General features: G+C 32.4%; 1 protein-coding gene across 1 annotated transcript in view; it reads right to left on the bottom strand.

The window, feature by feature from the left end:
• LOC126702738 (disease resistance protein RUN1-like) overlaps positions 1 to 23,514 on the bottom strand; it is a 118,655-nt gene that overhangs the window by 59,380 nt on the left and 35,761 nt on the right. The window contains exon 2 of the mRNA XM_050401556.1: positions 15,175 to 15,866. Within this exon, the coding sequence (XP_050257513.1) occupies positions 15,175 to 15,866 (692 nt within the window). The remainder of the gene's footprint in view (positions 1 to 15,174; positions 15,867 to 23,514) is intronic.

Here is a 23,514-nt window from a genome sequence, read left to right as displayed (position 1 = left end):
TCATCCATTTTCAGCATTTACCTTTTTCACGACAGCCATACAATAGAAAATCGCTTCCTACAGTAATTTTTTTTATTAGTATATAATACATGAAACTTTGTCATTAATCAAATACTTATTTAGATTTTTAACTTACTTGGGATTTTGATTGCTAAAGAAATTTTATAATTTCGTGTATTGTCCTCTTATTTTTTACCACTTCTTTAGAATCCCAGTGGATGTAATCCGGCCGTTTATCCAAGTTGATGTAAACCTTTGTTGCACGGGTGGAAGACAATGAAAGTTGGTCTTATTACATAAAAGAAAAGTTAATAGTCAGCATAGCATTTAACTGAAACATACAAATAATAAAGTTATCATTACATAATAAAGTTTGTTTGATGACATACAGTTACTGAGTACATATCACTCATATTATTTGTACATGATTGGCTGCTCAACAGATTGATTCCAAGGACCAAGCTCCAGCTTTGAAAAGAGATTAATTGTTGGTTGAGAATCAAAGAGTGAGTAAAGGAAATTAAAGAACCCAATATACCAAGGAAATAAATGGGTAGGCCAGGCTACGAGAGGTCCCAATAACAATTATGAAAGGACAAGAGACTTAAACAATATCTATTATCACAATGACCCTACTCTCCCTGATATGTATCCATGATTTTAGGGCATTTAGACTTGCAGACCAAGATTAGGTGTACAAAGGGAAAGAGCATTTAAGATGAAATAAATAAGGAATGAGATAAGTTTGAAGAAAGAACTGTATTTAGTTGTAAAGTGGTCATAGAGTCATGACAAAATAGACTCTCACATCCAAGTGCCCTACTGCCTCTTTCTTTAGTACAAAGATGAGGCCAGCAATTTTATGATTTCAGCAATTAACCTTTGATATCATGGTGTGTCGTTATCAAATACAGAGAAAAAAGAAAAGTTTTAACATTGAGATTGATTGTCATTAAAAGCATTTTGCATAGGACCTATTACTTAGTTTTTCACAAATAAAAATGTATATAATGTCACGTCATTTCAAGAAAACAAATAGAAAGGATATATGCCACTCACAACAATGGTGAAAAGCATACTTTTTAACCAAAAAGAAAAAAGAAAAGAAAAGCATACTTTTTAACCAAAAAAAAGAAAAGAAAAGCATACTTCCACTCCTCTCAATATTACTAGCTTAAAGTTTATAACAGTACATTTTTATCACATGGACAGAATCTAAATACAGATGATCTCTTTTCTTATAAATATAACTACTAAATTGATCACAATTTTGGTACATCAGCATAGAATCTACAATTTTTGATCCAGAAGAAAAATTGTACTCACTAAAAACCAAAGAGTATCACTGGTCTCACTTAACTCTCAACCCGATACATGAGATAAAATCGATAAAATAGTGAGAAAACAAATAATTATAAGGATGAAATAATTTCCAAACATGGTCCCAGTCCATGTTATAATAGTAAGCAGTGAAAAGAATCCTTTCTGCCAGTGCTGATAGAAAGAGTAGGGTTCCGCTAATGCAGTAAACTTAATGAAGAAATATCCATTGGTAGTTTTTTGTCAAGTTATCCATTTGAATAGCAATTTGGCAAAGTAGATAACAATAAAAATAGCATCTTGAGGACCTAACAGTTACTTTCAACAGAAGAAAACATATAGATACACAAAATACAGCATTAGTACTGCCTTGTACAAGGCATTTTTTGGAGGACAGAGGTACATCATTCCTCATTCACAGGTATTTCGAAATTTATGCTCCATCTCAAAGCCTGGTACATAAGTTTTTGAAACAAAACTTGAACTCTTATAAAAACTATTCCAAACCCAAGTAGCAGCAAATTGTATATTGTCCTTTTCCCCCTTCCTGTCCTCGCTACTAAACTAAGCTGCAAAGATTAGTTTAATCAAATTTTTTACCTTAGTGTGAGAAGAAACATTAGGAGTTCATTGGCATGTAAGGTATTGTAGCCCAACTATAAGACTTTAGGCTCCAGAAGCAGGGCATGATGTAAAATTGCCATCTTATCATGCCCAGGGAAGTGGCCCAATAGGCTTCAACAATTTGAGATTTCTCTCAACTCATTTTAAAACCATTAAAATACTTTGTGTGTTTGGGGGGGGGGGGGGGGGGGGGGGGGGGGGGGGGGGGGGGTGGAGGTGGGTGGGGTGGGGAGGTTATAAGGTACAAAAGTTGAAAAATAAATTGTGGTTTGTATTGTCTAGAAATTCTAAGAACATCAATTTGGAGTTCTCCAAAGTTGAGGAGCTAGTCAAATCTTATGAAAAATGGGCATGGTACAATTAGCTTTCCGGGGTTACTAAATGATCTTTTTCCTTTGATGGAGAATAGCATTGTTTATCAATGGATAAAACTTAGGTACAAATACAATTATTTAGGTGTTGTACCTTAAGTTCAACTACATGTTATTTCTATCTTTATCTCACCAAAAAAAGAAAAAAGAAAAAAAGAAATCAATTACATGTTGCATTGAAGATTGATCAATGTAGTACAAACAATGTCATCTTTTCCAATGACAATTCAATTCAACCATGTGACTTACTGGCCGATACAATCACATGGTTGAATTTGATTGGGATACCTAAAGGTACAACATTTGAGGAACTCTATCTAGGTTTTACCCATTGGAAATCTAGTGATTCCACTCAAACATAGTGTGGCATTTTGCTTTCATAGTTATCTTGAAACTCTTTATTATTGTAGAATTGGAGCTTTTACTCATTGTAGAATCAACCTGTAGAGAAATTTGAGGCATTAAAAACACCACATTAAAGGGCCCACCCAGAACCCTGCATATGACCAACCTTTATAGTTTATTTGTTTTGTGTTCAGCAACTATGCTTAGCTATACAGAACAAAAGGAAGAATAAACCAAATGCAAGTACGTCTATATATATATATATATATATGTACACTCCCCTTCCCTCCCCCGCAATCCAAATAAGCCATTAATAAAAGTACAAAGGAAGCCAATAATTGCGCCTCATCTGCAAGAGATTTCATGACCACCTTGGAATCACCTTGCAAAATACCTTGGTTAATACCAACTTCCAGGGAAAACTCCTAGGTTCAAGCAGTAACTACTGCTTCCACGTCATTTACTTGATTGCTCAATTTTATAAAATATTATTAATTTATTTTAATATACACAAAATTTGTTCTTAATCCATTCAATACAGAGGAAATTATCTCATACAAAATATTTATACTCAGAAAATGGATCTAAAAATATGTGAGCCCAGTACATGGGAGAGGCTCTACTAATGATTCAATATAGACAAAGTATGCTTCCATCTAATGCTCCAGTCACCTAGATGGAAAATGATGTATAATAGTAAACAGTGAAAATAAAGCTTCTAATAGTGCTGATGGAAAGAAAGAGTAAGGTTCTACCAACAGCCAGGGATCTTCATGCAGAAAAAAGAGTTATTTGTAAAGTGATGCATTTCATAGCAATTAGGCAAAGTAGACAACAATGAGAATAGCATCTTTGCAAGTGTTAGTTCTATAAATTTTAATATCCCCATTTTTTTTATGTATGGGAATTCTCAAGTACCTACCTGTTACTCTCAACAGAAGAAAATATATAACTACGCAACATACAACACTAGTACTACCTTGTACAAAACCTATTTTTGAAGGATAGAGAAGCATTAATCCTCATTAACAGGTTTTGTGAAATTTATGCTCCATCTCAAAGCCTGGAACACAAGATATTGAAACAAAATTTGAACTCTTATAATAACTTTTCCAAACCCAAACAGTAGCAAGTTCTATATCGTCCTTTTCTCACCTCCATGTCCCTGCTACCAAACTAAATTGCAAAGACTAGTTAAAGACAATGTAACTTCATTGAACTTTTGACCTCAGTGTGTGAAAAAAACATTATGAATTCATTGACATGGTTGGTATTATAGCCCAACAATAAGATTTTGGGCTCTAGAAGCAGAGGACGATGTAAAATTGCCAACCTTGCTGGGCCAAGAAAGTGGCTCAACAAGCTTTAATAACAGGTCTAACCATGGAGAGACAAGGTGACTCCTAAGATTTGAGATTCTCCCACCTCATTTTAAACCAATAACTTTGTAAGGGAAAACAAAGAATGAAATGTTACAAGGTATAAAAATTTAGAAGTCTACTGTACAGAAATTCTAAGAATATGAAAAGAAATGATAAAAAGATATTACTTCCTTGCACGTTGAAGAAGAATCTCTAATAATAAAAATGAATTAATGGCCTTTTGGAGAAGGAAACTATGAGGCTAACCCTGTGGGCTTGGCCCAACAAAGCTAGAGTCCAAAGTCCACCGCCCCATGTGGCGAGAGTCAAGCCTAGCAATCCTCCATCAGATTCTTTCTAACAAGGGCCTAGCTCTCCTGACAAGTTAAACAAACAAAGCTCAAAGTTGTGCCACACAGGTTAACTCAATAGCTATCTATCTTCCACATACATTTGTTAAACTAAGCCATGCAAAATCAACCCAATTTCAGGAACTTAAAAAGACTCAAATCAATAAAACTTCGAAGTCTACTACATCAATCATTTTCTCAAATTAATGGGGAGCCACTCCTGTCTAAGACAATACTATTTGTACATCTCAACTGTTTTACCAGGGGAGTAGCCGAAGGAAGTGAACAATCAAACACATTTTTTAAAAAGTAAATAATGAATTTTGTTAAAGAAGAGGAGTGCTCAAAATCTAGAGCTTGATTATTCTATAGAGACAGATTTTATTGCAAAAATAATCACTTAAAATGGAATAATTTCCACTGGGTCATTATCACCTGTATAATAAAATCAAATGGCCCCAAAGTAGACTAAGAACTCTGTTCAATGCAAGAAGAGCCCAAAAAATGAAAGTAGATGAAAATGAAGTAATTTTAAACCACATCTGCTCCAAATAGACTGCTAGGAATCATTGTAGAGATGTCATAAGCCAATCATCATAAAGGATCGCAGCAAAGGCAAATTCAAAAATTTTGATTTTACTGTAATGAAAGAAAAGAAAACGTAATTAAGTCAATGTGCAATATTTCATATTCCACAGATGTATAGCAAGGCTACAAAGAAAACTATAGCAAACTACATTTGATTATCATTTTGCATAATCCAGAGGAAAATCTGCTTGCCCAGTAAAAATTTGTGACCAACGGTCTTGATTTCCCAGGGACTAAGGAGAAGCACAACCCAATTATCATAGTAGTCTGGCACAAGACGAGTCAAACAACTTGCTTTAGCCTTCCTTGAATATTAATCCAAACCATGGTGCATTAATCTCAGCCACATTTGGAGTAACAAACCTACACACATAACCTAGTATTTATTCTAATACATGCCTAAAAAAATTATTAAATCTTCCACCAACCACATAGTCAAACATAAAATAGCATTCATGGAAGTATACGACACCTCAACAACCAATTTGGAGCATAATCTGATGATTACAATTCTTCTGGATAAACCCACAAGACAGAAAAATAGGTGAATCTACACATTGAGCAACCTAAACACTGTAGGTATCAATAGACCAACAATGCAACAAGCTACATAAGGAATGCTGCAATCCATGAAGATCAAGTTTAGAAGCCATTTTTATTTGGGATCAAGTTTTCAATAGTATACAATTAATTTGGTATTTAAAATAGGTATGACTAAGAGTTCATTGACTCGAGCCATATGGGGGCACTTTCTCTTTTTCTTCAAATTTTACAAATAAATGGTTATTAACATTCCTTTATAGCCTATTTTCAAACAGAATCAAGGATTAGATAAGAATACCATTAATATGGTACAAAAGTATCCAGACAACCCAAAAATAATCAAAGGCACAATAACACAATCTGCCGTTTAAATTCTTCCAAAGTAGTGTATCAAATAAAGGTTTACATATGGCCAAAAAATGAAAGAACATATAAAGAGAGGCCCACACTAAACATCTTGTTAACTTGTCCAGAACAGTGTCACCCCAAGGCTAAACATCATAAGAAGTAGCCATCATAAAACAAAGATCCTTATCTTAGTTTCCCCATAATCAGAATTTAGTGGTCACATTGCTATTTTGATTGGTAAATACTAATTGTTTACAGTTCAGATTTAACCCACGACTTCAGCATTCATCCCTTGTTTATGAGAGGCAAAGAAGCAGCCCTTGCATGACAAACCTATTTCCTCTCTCATTGTTGATCTGAAAAGGTTCTATGACATTGTGAGGAATGAGAAATCTCAGGCTTTGAGTCACTCTGGCAGAGTAAAAGCATTGGCTGTGATTCTTGAAACAGACATAAAGGGAGATATTAGTGATAATATGGCTGATTTTATTCATAGAAAGAATGTTTATGTTGCCGGTAAGTACCAAAAGGCACCTACAAAGAGCTCCTCAGTTATGTCTTTGAAGCGTTTGAGGACACCACTGTTATTTTACTGTATGGCTATACTCTCTCTGTGCTATACTCTCTCTGCCTTAGGTATCAAACAGCATGGCTGGAAAGATGGGTAGTATCATAGTGGGAGTATTATGGTTGCTGTCATTTTGGTTGTTGCTGTTTCTACTGTCTGTAACTTCAAGCAATCCAGGCAATTTGAGAAGCTCTCGCAACGAGTAGAGACATCAGGGTGGACGTATTGAGAGATGGGCGGCACCAACATATTTTAATGCACTTGTTGGTATTGTCACTAGTTGTTACTCTACTTTGGCTTATTCTATGAAGTGCATGTTGATTATGTGTTGGCTAGTCACAATCTGGGTTAAATGTAACAATTTGCACTGACAAAACAGGCACCCTTGCATTAAATGAGACCAAGGTAACAGGATTTTGCCTTTAAATAAGCAATGAGGGAAGGTAGTTCTCAGAATAGTATCATAAATTCTTGATATAGTGCAAGAAGGAGTTGGTTTAAGAACAACCAAGTAATATTTATAATATAGATTCTCAATTGCTTATGAAGATTTCTGGGAGCCCTTGCTGTTTTTGATATGAATATCAATGAAATATACAATCCATGTTGAAGACTTTAAGTTAGAGAATTCAGAGAAAAACGAAAGTGGAGTTTTGGTGAAGAGGAAGAGTGAGAAGGCTATTCACACCTACTACAAGGGAGCTCCTAAGACTAAGGGATATAAATTCAAGAAACTGCTTTAAGCTAGCCTTTAACATGACATGATAGTAGAAAGAAAAGCCATCCCCCGTTCAATTCATTAAATAAGACCAACCCTATGACAAATTAATTACCAACTCCGAAGTAATTATTTGTTTTACCAAGTATGAAAAAGTCATACTGAAGTTCAAAGGTAAAGTCATTCCTCCTTGAACTTTCTTAGGCATACAGTTGGAGAAATAAAAGACAAACACGATCGAGTATAAAATTCATAGATTCAACTAGACAAGAAGTAATAAATATCATTAGTTTGAGAAGTTCATTACAAAACTAAAACTTTAGAAAATCAGAGAACTTACTCCACCATGACTAAACAGAATATTAGTCAACATTGATCATACATATATGTTGTCATATGTAACAAATCAGTAATATGGAGAGCCTTAAATCATACTAACTAAAATCACAAAGAAGAAAATGTAAACCAAACTCGAAGTAAAGTGACCACATGATTACTCCCATATTGATCGAAACCAAATTACAATACCAACAATTACCAAAATTTAGGGAAAACACACACTAAATAGTTACATGCAAAGTTACAATAAACACATTATTTTATTGCAATGGAAATTGTTTGCTATCTTTTCATTAGTTGCATAATTGGTATAGAAAGATGATTGATTGTCAATAAACCAGACTGTAAATTTAATTTGCTTCAACAAGAAAAAACTATCAGAGTTCTCAGTTCCCAAGGTTTTGTAACAATGCTCAGGTCATATTACATCTAGGTAGAATAGTATTTGGCAAGAGAACAACAGTACCCCAAAAGGAAGATGAAGATTTATTTCTTCCTAAGTAGGATATTAAAAAAATTAAAATTACACGTTGTTAGGTTCTAAGACTTTAGGATCTAAATGTATTCGAACTTCAATGTGTAATGTTGGCAAACCATGATCAAAACTTAGAGTCTAGATTTATGCTGCTCAAAGTGTGTTTATGTGTAAAGTTGGAATCAAGTAATTGTAGGAAATTATTATTCAATTTCTGCAAGGCTCGATTGATCGAAAATTAGACTCGATCAATCGAACCTCATGTAGATTGTTTTTTTTACAGAATTTCCAACTCAGCCCAAGCCCATATAACATGTAGGGTTTTATGTTTTGCTTCAAGTATAAAAGGAAAAACCCTAGCCACGTTTTAGAGGTTGTTGGTATGCTGTGTGTGTGAATCTCTTATGAGATCTAGAAGTGTTTACCTTCATACACACTTAGGGATATCAAAATCAAGATTGATGTCGAGAACTTGGTGATCTCTTCAGTTGCTGTTTCAAGAGCTTAAAGAAAACACAAGTGGGAGTACTTGTGGTTATTGTGGATCAAGGAAAGTAGTCTGTGGACTCGGAGCTGTCGTGTGGTCGTGGTAGTAAGTTTTCTACTCAAGGTAGCAATAAGATGTTAGTGGTCTAAGTCTTATTGTAAAAGTTCAATTCTTTTATAGTTGATATGTTTTAACTCGAGGATAGCTAGGTTAAATCCTTCCCAGGTTTTTTACAAGTTTGGTTTTCTTGGGTTATCATATTGTTGTGTTATTTACTTTTCTACACTATTCACATGATATGATTTGAATGTGTTTAACCTAGATCTTATCAATGAACTTGTTAATCAACTTGGCTTAATATTAGGTTAAACAACTTGTTTTTAGGGGTCTAAAAACGAACACACATGTCCCATCCTGAACACCTTATTTGAGGCAGCAAGGGAAATACAAGTTAAGCAAAGGGAGGCCAAGGTGGATGTTGCCTCCCATGGTATTGAAGTTTTTATATTTCTAATATGTATATAGATAATCCTTTGTGTTGTACACCCCAATTCTTCTAATTTAATACAATGGTCCCCTTAGTTTTTGCAAGTATCACAAACAATTTTTTTTTTTGGATAAAATAACAAACACTTAATTCCATTCAAAAGTCACAGGTTTTGATAGTATTAACATAAAATCAATAATACAACAGAAAAATTATTGGTCTTTATTACAGAATTTTTACTTTCCTTATAAAATATATTTATAGACATACCTTATTTAAAATATGCATATATTTTCCTTCAAATAAAGAAGTTATTGTCCCCCTAAAAAAAGACCCCAGGTTATATTATAAATAAAACAAGAAAAAAAAAAGTTTATTCATTAGAGAGGTAGGCAATATGCATAAAATTGGCCTCAATAAGGCAGCTAACCAAGAAGAGAGTAGTTTAAGAATGTATCATCAACCTTTTATAAAAATATTCCACTGTAGACATAAAGAAGTTAATGTCTTAAATTTTGGGTGCTCTGGCTTCCGCTAAGATATACATGCCCAGGCCCAGGCACAAACAAATTTACCATTGAATTACATCTTATTCTTATATCCTCTATGCTTGCAAAATGTCTAGAAAATTAAAGATCAATAGCTTTGCCATCAACAAATTATTTAAATTGCAAGTTTTTGTAATTTAAAATTATGCATAAAATATAAGCATATAGATTATATAGTAAATAATACCCGATGGACACAAAATTTGACATGTGTATTAATAACGTAAAAAACAAAATTCAACGGTTAGATTTTCAAAATATGTAATAATGTTTATTTTATTGAATAAGCTTGTAGCCTTAAGCTACAACTAATTTCGTAGCTAAATTTTGTCCATAGACAAATCACCTTTGACAGGACTTGTGTAAGGTGACTGTTCTACAACCTAAAGCTCAAAATAGGTTTTAGTTCAGATTGCAAGAAGGCAAATTATAATTGTAGAGTTTCATTTGTTTAATTCAAGAATATCCCAAGCAGAGTAACATACTATACTAATTAGCATACCTCAATTGTCTAAGCCAATACTGAGAAGTTGGAGTGAGGGCAATCAAATACTTGAATTGAAATTGCAGCTTTATCTTTGCCTTTTCACTCACTAGTAACAAGTTTGCATGTTTCTTAAGCATAAAGCTGCTTCACACAAATAAAAACATCAGGATATAAAGTTAACAATTTACCTTATTAGCTTTTGTCCTTGACTCCTTGTTAAATTTTTTCTATCAAGTTTAGTAATTTTTGATTATTCAAAGCACTTAATCAGATTTTCAAAACCCAAACTAGCTTCTTCAAATATAGTCCTTCTATTTGGTTATTTAATATATTTCACAACACATAAGCATTTTCTATGTGATTTTGTATATTAGATAATGGGGTTAATGGGGCCCATTTCTACGATTGCACCCACCAACAGCCTTATGGCACATGTAAATGGGGTCCATTTCTATGATTGCAACATAAAAATGCCCTAAAAATTAAATACATTCTACATTGGTGTATTTCATTTCTAGAAAATAAAAGCATTTAAAATTCAGTGTATTTCCCATTTACACATTGTAACTCATAAAGATGATAACACAGTCCTTATATAGGTAAAGAATGTTGAAAATGGCAAACACAACTGAGTAGAAAGTAAATGATAACAAATTGACTCAACTACATGGGTTGCATGTAGGGACTTAGGAACCTTTCTAGTGACACTAAAAGCCAATCTTCTAAGGGGTCTCCACAAAAGGCAAAGCCAAAGAATAATTGCTACTGATGTTGTAACAAAAGAGGAAAAGAATTAAAGAAATCAATATGTAACTCAATAATTTATGAATGCCAAATTTCACATATGTATACATTTACAATGAAAAAGAATTGAAGATTGAAACATCATCATGAGAATTATAAATTTGACCAATCACATCTCCTCTACCACCAACAAGGTGTAGCCCCTTAATTTGAGAGTAACATCACAAGACAAGCAGCTTGGTTATACTTAAGTATGACTTAAAGCAATAATATTTTTTTAAGCTAACCACTATCCATTGATGTTGGTTGAAATCATAGACATTATGTAAAAAGAAATGAATAGCAAATTAAAATGAAAAAACCACAGCATGCAATTTTTAATTAATGAAATGTGAGAACATTTGTTGCTTTGATAATCTTCTTACTCAGGCATATTTTAAACTCAAAGTATTAGAGATGAAGTGCAAGATGGCTGATCATGCAAGTCACTGAAGCAGACACAATCGGTAGTGGCAATTCCAAAAGGTCTGCCTCTAGTTGTTAATTTGACATTTGGCATATTCTACAAAGTGCTTGATGGCTGATCACACCCTGGTTTGTGAATCTTTTGCTCATGACACAACGAACTCAGCCACAAAAAAAATCTGCACTCACAAAACAGCCATCGGACAGCACATGAGATGAAGCTAACAGAATTTGGCTTGGTAAAGAAGCAATGAGAGAATGTACTTCCTAAGAAAAAGCATCAAATGTTCTTGATCTAACCAGATTTTCAAATGAAGATGAAGCCAAAGCCAAAGCAGAATTTGGCTTGCAAGCCGAATTTACAATGAAGTTTTTTGCAAATCAAACAGAACAATCTAAAAGATAAATACTCAGACAACAAGCTAACAAAATAAATAGTATCTCTAGAGGAGATTCATCTGACTACAAAAAAGAAAGAGAAATAGCAATCCAATTGTTTAATCTTTACCATATTTTACCATTATATATATACACTGAAACACCTCTCTAGAAAAGAAAGAGGTGAGTTCATTCATTCAGCCCATAGAAACATTTTATCAAATACATGGGATGCTTACCTTTGTACCCTCTACCACAATTTGCGCTCCTCTTTGGCCAATGGCATTCCCTTCTTGCTATTGATGTTTATGCCACGTCTGATAGCTCTCCCATTCCCGTCTTGGTCTTTGAGAACCACAGCCAAGCCTACATTGTTTTGATCACATGATGCATCAAAATTAAGCTTTACCAATTGATCAAGTGGTTTGGTCCAAGCACTTCCCCTGTTTTGCTCTTTGGTGAGTGGTCTCAAGTAAAAGTCATACTGTTTGTTCAGACAATGGACTAAATGGTTTATGGTGGGTTTAGTATTTGAAACCAAAGCTTCCTCTCGTGCCATCCAAAGGATTTTCATTGCCACTACTGCAAATAGTGTGAACTCATCTTTGGTAATTCTTTCTGCGAGTAACTCACTTGGGGGGTCAATTATACGTTCAACAAATTCCATTACAGTTTGAGCTCGGATCATTTCGACACGAAAACCCCATCTACCACCATACCACACTCCTTTGGCATAGGGACAACATTGAAATAGATGTAAAAGGGAATCTTCTGCAATTTCACAGAGAAGGCAATGGGTTTTTGAGAATCTGATGAGGTTTTGAGCAGCGACTCTACATAAAAACATTTTTAAGTTTTCATCAAAGGACACTCTTAAACTTTCATGAATTCTTATGCAGGCCATCTTATCTACACTTGGATTCCGAGAAGGACATATGCATGCTACATGGGCCCCACACCTTTCTATTGTAATTTTTGCCATTTTTGGATCATTATTTGAAACTTCACATAGAAGCTTAACATTGTTGCAATCCTCTAAAACTATGTCGTCAAATGAGCAATTGGTTCTATAGTGAAACCACATAAAAGATGATGAATCTAACAAAAATCCACATGAAAAGAACTTTTTTTTATAACCATTGAAGAAAATGTAGACAGAACAAAAAAACCTTTCAGATCGACTTGCCACAATATCCTTCAGTTCTATTTTTAAAGCAACACAGAAAGCAAATGCTAGAGATTCCGAACCTACCAAGAATGATATGGAGCTTCCAACACTTTGATGGTTGAACCACTTTGGAATCTTATTTCCTGGAAGGATAAGGTTAAACTGAAATCCATCATCCCCAAGTTTAGGTGCAGAACACATTTTAGATGTATCGCAACACTTTTTAGAAACAGAGTATTGATGCAATGATCCCCTTGAACATACCATATTTTGTGGAAGCCCAAACATTTCTCCAAACTGATGCAAATTTAAGAAACCTCAATTTAGAAAATTTAGTCATATACTATATTTGGGAAAGTTACACAAAATTGTTTCTTTCTATCATTCTATGAGAAGGGAGATACCTGACTCAATAATCTTCTTCTTGATTGTGAATCCAAGGAACTGCACCCGTCTATATATAAACCTTCTAGATGTAGTGGAAGCATTGGAATTTCTTGAAGGTTCCAGCAGTGTTGAAAGTAAAGTATTTTTAATTTTTGAAATCTAATATTGATTTCAGGGAGGGTAGTAATGTTGCTGTAACGGATAACTAAAGTTTCTAATTTGGGGAAACAATCAGGAGTATCCATGGCTTTTGGAAAATTGTCACAATCTTCCATACAGAGTAAGCTAAGATTTTTTAAATTAGAGATGCAACTTGGAACCTCTTTCACATTTTTTAAACTTATACTTAACTCACGAAGGCCAATGAGATATCCTATTGATGAAAACAACGCTTCCGTTGCTTGCTCAAGACTTTCACAACCATAGAAATAAATCCCTTGAAGAGATTTCAACTTGAGGTTTCTTGGTATAATTCTAAGATTTACGCATCCGCCGAGATACCATAATTTAAGCTCTTCAAGAAGTCCAACGGACTGATGAACCTCAACTAAATTTATGCATGCACGAAGGTTCAATTCCTTTATGTTTGGGGCAATCAGAGATAGGTTGGGTACCTTTGTAATATTTTCACAATATGACAAATCCATATATATCAATGTTTTGAATCGACACCTCTGTAGAAAGAAGAAATATTTTTTTGAAATTTATTAGTAAAAAGAAAAAAAAAATTAATATGATAGGCTAAGAGGATAGATTAAGAAATACTACATGTTCAATTATGAATTATTGTAAACATTTAAAAAAAATTGCTAAAGATACTACAAGTATTACAATATAAAATTTACAAATTAATATGATAATGAATGTAAATGTTGGGCTTTAACTAGCTTGTAAATAAATATTTGAATTGTCTCTTTATGATTAGTAACACATCAATTTAATCAATTTGTACACTCAATCTAGTAAAACTTGAAGTGCATGCAACATTACTCTTTTTTTAAGTGCACAAATTGATTTTGTTCATTGAAAATGTATAGAAATATTATTTAATTTAGTATCAAATGCATGGTTTAGTTTTAACCACAAAAAAAAAAAAAAAAAAAAAAAAAGCACCTTAACTTGTTCCCTAAGGGCACTCATTAACAAAAGCCTAATAAGAATTTATAAATGCTAATGATCATACCTTGAAATGCTCGTCCAATTTTATGTGGCTTCGTCGCATCTTGAGCAGAACGAGGTTTACGGGTTCAAAGGTGGATGGTAAGGAAGATAAAGGAAATTCATTCCATTCAAGTAACCTCAACCTATTGGGAAGAGTTGTAAGGTCTTCACAAATTACATTGCAAACTATCAAATATTTGAGATTCTTCATCTTTCCAAGATTCAACTTCATGTTTTTTGGTTTAGGCAAGCACAGTGTTATTCCTCGAATTTCATTTGACCCCTAATTGAACAAAACATTAAGTAAACCACAATGTAGAAAATAATTCACCAAAAAATAATAGATTGTTAAGCTTTAAACAAAAGCCATGCTAATAAGATTATATTTTCTTAAACATTAAAAAAAAAATAAAAGGAATAAAAATGACTAAATCCCCTTGTGAAAAAATAGAAAAAAGTAAATCAAAACAACTCATACCATATTTTCAATTAGTATTTCAGGAGAATCCTCATAGCACAATAGCCTACTACGCTTCTCGATCATTTCTGGTGATTCTTGTCGAACAATTTCCCAACCCATTTGTTGAATCAATTCATGCATCGATAATTTGTTATCTTCAGTAACAATTATAAGACACTTATCACAAAGTCTTTCAATATCATAATATGGATCATGGTTATTGATGCTTCTTAGTATATCTACAACTTTATCTTTGCAGAATCCTTTAAGAAAATAAGCAATATCAAGAAAAATTTCCTGTTGAGTTTGGTCCAATCCATCATAGCTTATTTTGAGTATTTTTTGAATGTCTCCCTTGGGAATTCTTTTGTATTTATCTAATGCACTTTTCCATTCATGTTTAGTTCTTCCATACAAATCTGCGCCAATTATTTTTAGAACTAATGGAAGACCTTTGGCATAATCTATAAATTGGTTGACCAGTTCTGAATAATCTTCCTTAAAATTGTTTCTTCCAAAGGCCTCTTGACAAAAGAGTTTATGAGCTTCATGTTTATTTAACTCCTTCACCTCGTAGTACATTACATGAATATTTTTTGTAAGAGTATCAAGCAAGTGTTTGTCTCTTGTGGTTATAATGATTCTACTTCCAGAAGTAAACCGATCATAATTTTCACAAAAAAATTCTATCTCAGCCAATTTTTCAACATTATCAAGAACTATAAGAATCCTTTTACGATGAAGCCTTTCAATTGTCACATTGATCCCTTTAGATATACTCCCCACCTTCAAATTTTGATACCCTAAGATGTCATTACAAAGGCTCTCTTGTAATTTAATTAAGCCATCAATTGTCCTTGATTTTTCACTAACATTATCTTGAAAGCTGCTTCCATCAAAACAATAATGAATTTTGTTAAAAATAACTTTTGCAATTGTTGTCTTACCCACTCCGGGAAGGCCAAAGATCCCTACAATGCGGACATCATTTGATTTAATATCTAAACACCGATTTATGACATCATTTACACGAGTATCTATTCCAACAAGATATTTTGCAACAGATAATTTCATGTGATTTAATTGAGCACTTGAGATCTCTTTAAAAATCTCTTCAATAAATTCAAATTGAGAGCAGCTGCAACTGTCATTTACACAACAAAAAAAGTATGTAATAAGTTAGAATAGAAAATAGAAATACATGAACAAGGACTAACTTCAAGATGTTTCGTCTGTGCACTACAACTAAAATATCATATAATCTGTATCTGTATCTATATAATAATAATATATAAAGGGATAATTACAGTAAACCCACCTGGGATATGACCCGTTTTTACTTTGCCTACCCGTGGTTCAAAACTTTACACTTTGCCTACCTAAACTTTAATCCATTACCCATCCGTTACCCACCTCACCCTCAAACATTAGAAAAACACATTTTTAGGGAAAAACAAACATAACAAAAATCAAAAAGTTAAGATTTTTGATTACTTAAGAACTTCTATGAGAACATATGCCTAGAAAAATCAAACCTAACCACAGGTAAAGTGTTAAGTTTAAACAAATATTTAGTTAACGGCAAAGGGAGTGAATGATACAAGTCAAGTGTTAACTAATATGCCCAAAAAAATCAAACCTAACCACAGGTAAAGTGTTAACTAATATTTACCCATGGTTCAAAACAAACATATGCCCAGAATTTCCATATTAGTCTCTCTCTCTCTCCGATGGTGGAGTTAAGGAGGACATCGGCCACCATAGCGATGGGTTTCATTTTCCTTCGTTCTTGCTTCATGGGTTTCATTTTTTTGTGGTTTTGGTTGTGGGTTCATCTGATTTTTGTGGTTTTGGTTATGGGTTCATCTGATTCCCTTCATTCTCGCATCCATCTCAGTCTCAGCCTCCCTCTCGACGGTTTGGAGAAGATCCAAGAAGAGGGCCGGCGGTGGTTTAGAGAGAATGGAGCTCGATCTCGGCCTCCATCCCTGTCTCGGCCAAAATGGAGCTCGATCTCAGATTGACCACTATCTTTGCTTCATGGGTTTTCTTTTTTTCTTTTCTTTTTTTGCTTTTGGGTTGTGGGTTTGATAATGATCTAATTATGGTGGGGTTATAGGTTGTGGCTTGTGGTGGTTGTGGATTGTGGGCAAGGTGGTGGTGGTGCTGAGTTGTGGGTTCTAATAGTGGTGGTGGTGGAGTGGGTGGCAACGCTTCGTGGGTTTCAATTTTTTTTTTTTTTTCTTTTTGGTTGTGGTTTTTATTTGATTTTAGCTTGCTAGTGGTTTGAAAAATGAGAGGGATTTTTGGTCTAGATTCAGAGGATTTAATTGGTTTTGGATGTGTAACTGAAAATTTTGAACTATATTTACAAATGTTGTGTTCTTGTGTTCGTGAGGAAAAGATTCAATGTTCGTGTTTTTGATCCATGTTATGTCTGATTTTTAATAAAATGGTGTTTTTCTAATGTCTGAGGGTGAGGTGGGTAACAGATGAGTAATGGATTGAAGTTCAGGTGGGCAAAGTGTAAAATTTTGAACCACGGGTAGGCAAAGTAAAAAACGGGTCATACCCCAAGTGGGTTTACTGTAATTATCCCATATATAAAAGTCAAAGTGTAGATTTTAATTTTGCTACGCTCATGTTAAACCACATAATCAGCCACGCCACCATTTTTTATATATATTTTTACGATATTAATATATTCAATAGTACACCATGACTTTACACATTCTCTAACCTCATTGTAACTTATCAATCATAATAAAACCAAATATCTTTTGGAAATATATGACTTCTCAACTTATATCTCTATATTTTATCAAAATTAAAAAAAAAAAAAAAAAAAAAAAAAAAAAAAAAAAAACTTATATCTCTATAATTTTTTAATCAATTTTTACCTGCATGATCTCTTAAATTCTAGCATTACATTATTTTTTAACCTTTACTCTTCTCATTGTAAACTCTACTTCTTCCTCCATTATATCCCACTCTAACCTTATTCTGCCTACAACCATTCCTCTATTGTTTTAAATTTTCATTTAAATTTCTTATTGCCCCTTTTGTATCTCTTCCCTCTATTCATTCTATGTTTTGCTTACAGATTATTTGTTATTGTTGATATGATTGTCACATCTCATTTATGTTAGCAATGTTATGCTTATGGCCGAAAAGTTTCCAAGTTAAGTGTTAGCGATATAATGTTACCCAGCTATCATATTCAAATCAATTTTCATTTATTTACTACTAATATTATTTGATCCATATTTGGTTTTGGTAAAATTAAAACAAGAGACTAAGGTGGTAACTAAAAGTATAGAGAATAAAATTCTTTAAATACTAACAAATTACAATAGATACACACTCAAAATGGCCTCAATTACTGTAGCCTTTGTTAGCTTTAATTATTACCTAGTGTTTAGCTTGTGCATGTGTATGGGTATAATTTTAAAAAATCACAATTATATGATTCAGCTTATACACTGTTTTTAGAAGAGATTACATGGTATTACCTTTATATATATGATTTAGAATTTAATTAGTTTTAGACTCTTCGGTTTTTGAATCTAATAATTTACTTGCCACAAAAATTAAAAACTTAGATGGACACGTAGCGGAAAATTGAATTTCAATTGAAATCCAATTTAGAATTTAAATGGATTTAGACTCTTCAATTTTGATGCTCAATAATTTACTTGTCACAAAATTAAAAATTAAATAAAACATGTAGTACAAAATTTAAACTTCAATTAAAATCTAATTAAATTTTCGCTAAATTTTAGCTTCATACGTGCGCGCATGTGTGTATGATATATTAATGCCATTTTTTAGATGATAGTTTGGCAAGAAAGTACAGTTTTGAGTTGTTTGATGTGTTGTGTACTTATTTGACAGGCTGATAATTTTTTGTGTGCAATTAATGCTGCACTTTTACTTTTGGATGGTTTCTACATAACAGCATCAACGTACTCTTTTTTTGGTTACTAAGTGCATACTGGTTTACTTGAATAATAAGTAACTTAATATTTTTCATGCGTGTTTTAAAGTTTATTCATCAAGTACAGCTATGTTATAATATTTAGGAATTAGCAAGATCAATCATAATCCACTATTGCAACCTATCAAACTTTGATATTGCCAGAGGTATGTCTTGAATATTTAAAAAAAAAAAAAAAAATTAGATGCATTTTTCTTTTTGGATATTACAAATTAAATTATGACTTTGTTGTGGTTTTTTTTTTTTTTTTTTTAATTATCAAGATTTTGTTAGGTTTTGGGTCCTGGAAGTCTTTCTTTATTTTATTTTTCCCCTTCGATTTATAAAATTTTGAGATATGTTTTTTGTGTTTTGGATTTTTTTTTTTTTTTTTTTTTTTTTTTGTTTTGTTGATGTGATTTTCTTTTTAATTTTGGTTTTTTTTTTTTTTTTTTGGACTTTAAATCCTGAAGGTGTTTGTATATATACACTTTTTTTTTTTTTTTTTGGTTTGACAGGAGGTAGAAACAATATATATATATATATATATATATATATATATATTGTTCCTTTTAGGTATTGAATCATGTTTTTGTAAGGGTTTGGTTTGGGAAAATTTTTTATGCTATTTACATTATTTTATTTATAAAATTTTGAGATAAGTTTTCTACATTTTAGGTATTAGAGGTGACTTTCTTTCCCCTTAATCAAGGTTTTGATGTAATTTAGGTCTTGAAAGTAGTTGTTTCATTTTTTTTTTTTTTTAACTTATAAATCTTTTAGATACATTTTCCGTGGATTTGATATTAGGGAGATAAAGTTTAGATATTGAGAAAATTTGTCAAATTTCTAACATAGCTAACTTTATTGTAAATATTATACGGGAACGGTTATTTTTATGCTTTACCTTTTAAGTTCTCAATTAAATTTTTTTTCATTTGATAATAGAGAAATTTTTACATATTATAATAGGTATATTCGTATTACCTTTTTATAAAAACGCATTATGCAAATCAATGACTCGTATATAACAAAAGTTGGACCCTAAAAGTTGTGGTTAAAACATGTGACATACTCTCTTAGAGCCAAGTTCCTATGCCTTTAAAAGTTTTGGTTAATTTCCATAAAAAGAAAATTGGTTAATTATAAATTAAATATTAAATTGTATAATTTATGTTGTTAGTGAAATTATAAAACCTTTGGTACACTATATAAATTTTTTAAAATGATAAAATAATCAATCAAGTAATTATTATCACCAAAAAATTTGCAATAAAGTTAATTTTATATGAATTCATGTCCAAATTATATCAAACCATATACTGTATAATAAAAGTTATATCATATACTGTAGTTGTGCTAAGTGGATGCCCTCCTCTTTATTTATTTGGTTTATATTTTTCATTTTTTTTTTTTTCTCTTTAGGTCATTTGGTGTACTATCAGTAAATTATAACAATTTCATAGTTGCTCTAAGTTGAACTCTATCGTCAATGTTTCAAAATTTTAAATAAAGGTTACTCAATTAAAATTCTTCGCCAAAGAGTTTTTCAAATTTTGAGAGAAATTTCATTATTTATTTTATATTATGTTAATGACAAGTTTAATTATACAAGTCATGTTTGCACTATGAAGCGTAATATAAGTATTGAAATTTGTGTGATATAATTCCACCCTTTCGCTTAATATAAATAGATTAAAATTATTAATATAGTTTACTTTTAAGTAAAATCGTTTTACAAAATATTTAAAAATATAAAATAATATTTTAATAAAAAGTCAATTATAAATTTCAAGAAATTTAGAACGCATTTCATTATTTATTTTAAATGATTTTATAATCTATGTTAAACTTGGTTTTACTTTTACTTTTATATGGTGTGTATTCACCATGTAACTTAAGTAATTTTTTATTATCTAATTTATAATTCGCTTTTAACAATATTATTGAAGTATATTCTTTAGTTTAAATATGATTTTTGATTATACCTTGCATCACACATGCATTACACTAGTTGTTAATAAAAGTAAATTACATAAATTTTATAGATTTGAGGAAACAAGTTATTAGGGACCTACTTTTGATGTTTTTACAAAATTATTAAGTACTTTTTCAAAAACTTTCTAAATATTGCAGAAGAAAGTCCTAATTAATTGGTAATATTATCTTGATTGTTTATTATTATGTTGCTGTCATTTGATCTTTGTAGTAACTAGACTAGCAATTAAGAATTAATACTTCCATAATTTGACCCCCAAAAAAATTAAAACCATCAATGAAAAAAATTAGTGCTAACTGGTGTTAATTTACTTAAAATTTAGTAACTAGACACAATTGAAAATTATAAAAATAAAATAAATAAATAAAAAGTGAAAGAGTAGTAATTAAATACCCATCCTTGTAGGTTAAACCAGATATGCTACCAGCTTTGTTTAGAGCTTCCTTCCATTTTTGCACCTTCTTTATATTATTTACTTCATGTTTTGTTAAAACTTCTCCAAATTTTCCCTTTTGGTTACGTACTTCCGAAGGATCCACCTTATAAAACACCGGTAGGACCATTTATCCATTCTTCTTACACTCAAGAATTTCAACAAGTTCATCCAAGCACCAGGTAGAAGATGCATAGTTCTCAGAGAATACAATTATGGAACTCCTTGAACATTTAATGGCTTCGAGAAGTTCGGTAGAAATTTCTTCTCCCCTTGGGAGTTCATCATCAATAAAGGTGTGAATACCCTTCAGCTTCAAAAAACCATTCAAATGGCTAGTAAAATTCATGCGGGTATCCTCCCCTCTGAAACTCAAGAACACATCATATTTGTATTGGTGGGTGATGGAGGAAAAGGAGGCTTGTTTGTTTGTTAGAAAAGCCATAGTGAAATGGTATGTTTGAGAAGATCTAAAGAAAGAGGAGAAAGAAAGCTTGATGAAATTAGGCAAAGGAAAGTGAATGAAAATTAAAATAAGAAGTTTTTCTGAATGGATTTTTGAGAGAGAATGGGAATGGCAGAGTGAAGAAATTGAATGTTAGTTGTTCTTTTGAGGCCAAGAAGACCATATGATAGTCTACTGTGAAAATACCATTTGTGACCTGATTAACTTTTTTAGAGAAATCAATTTCATAGTTGGTGGCCCAAACACTGAAGCTGAGTAGTCTACTTTCCACTTAAATAAGAAGGGAGTGGTCAACTTTCCACTTCTTATTGACTTCGACTCCGTGGTAAATTATTTCCTGAAGTAATTTTTTTTTTTTTTTTTTTTTGATACAAGATAGAATTCTACTCTAGCCTAATCTAAGTGTATATGTGTGTGAAGCTCCCTCCTGGAGACTTGAACCCCGGCCCTTGCCCCCCACACTCCACAAGCACTTATACTTGTGGAGTGACCATCGCACCAAGGGAGTGCGGTGGTTTTCCTGAAGTAATTATTCCCTAAAGAAAGTGGGAAGATATTTCTTCGTTTACTCTTAACCAGGAAAGTGTACATTGCCAACAAAATAATAATCTGCTTGTAGATGACCTGTTAACGTGTTTTGGGCCATAAATATGACTATTTGTGGGCCTAACACTTGGAATCGTGTTTTAGGCCTAAAATAGGAGATGTCGTGGGCCTAAAATTGAAAAGTGTTAGATGGGCCTGGATGATCCATTTTATTGTATTCTATCTCTGTCTAATACAGCTTCTAGGCGATCATTGCAAAGTCTTCTATTATCAGTTCATTATTACAAAAAGCTTGAGCGTTCTTGCCAATCAAATAGTATTGTGTTCTCATGGGTTGAGTCATTACTTCAAATTCAATCATCAACTATTATAAGAACTGCAACATATATATCAAGATTAAGCTAGCTTCGGGCAAAGCCTTTACTTGATTAGACGACTACTACAAGCAACTACATCTCACATGAACTCCATAAACATATTTAGAGCCAACCAAACTGGAAAAGTAGATCTACTGTTCTGTGAGTACTACCAAAAATTACATGGAAAAATCCAGGTACATCAATCCAACCAAAACCATGTAAAAAAAAAAAAAGCAGTCAAGCTTTCATCTTTGTGTGACTTGCTCGAGAGACAACCTCCTATCCTCCTGTTTGATGCAAAAACTTACCAACCTGCTGCTGATGCTTCCAATGAACGTTATAATAGTCAAGTCCAACCAATACGCACTTTCCTAAGCAAAAAATTTGATACAGCTGTGATACTTGTGAAGAACAAAATCACTAGCACTCTCTTTGTACCACATTTAAAAAGGCCTTCCTCAAATGGAAAGACTAATAACAGTAGTACTAAGCTAATGCTAACAACCAGCAAGTACCTTTCCCCAATCTCTATATTTACAAATAAAACAAGTTCCATGCCATTTTAGATTTTCATTTGCAAAGTTGTCTGCTAAAGCAAGGCTGCTCCTGCCCGGTAGATTTAAATCATAAAGAAATTTAAAAGGAGCTGATCATCTAATATAAATCCAGCTATGTTCCCACTCTACATAGTAAGGAAACTCCTAAATCCAACCTTGTCCCTACCATTCTTTTTTCTTCAATAATCACATTTAATCATTAAAAATAAGCAAAGATATATCTTAGATTTTTTGGGGCAATTATTATTTAAAAATTTAAAAATAAAAAGTATTACATGAACATGAGGACATATCACTGCATTGCACCTAATCCTGTGCTTAATAAGAGGACTGCTCACAACAAGCTTATCGCAAAAGAACTACAAGATGATCACAATGTGCGCAATTATTCCAAATCAACTTCAAATTTTATTCTCTTCCGGTAACCAAGCTAAGCTTCATCACATGATCATGCTT

Source organism: Quercus robur, chromosome 10, assembly GCF_932294415.1.
Source record: "Quercus robur chromosome 10, dhQueRobu3.1, whole genome shotgun sequence".
Lineage (NCBI taxonomy): Eukaryota > Viridiplantae > Streptophyta > Magnoliopsida > Fagales > Fagaceae > Quercus > Quercus robur.
This window is presented reverse-complemented; position numbering and strand designations above follow the sequence as displayed.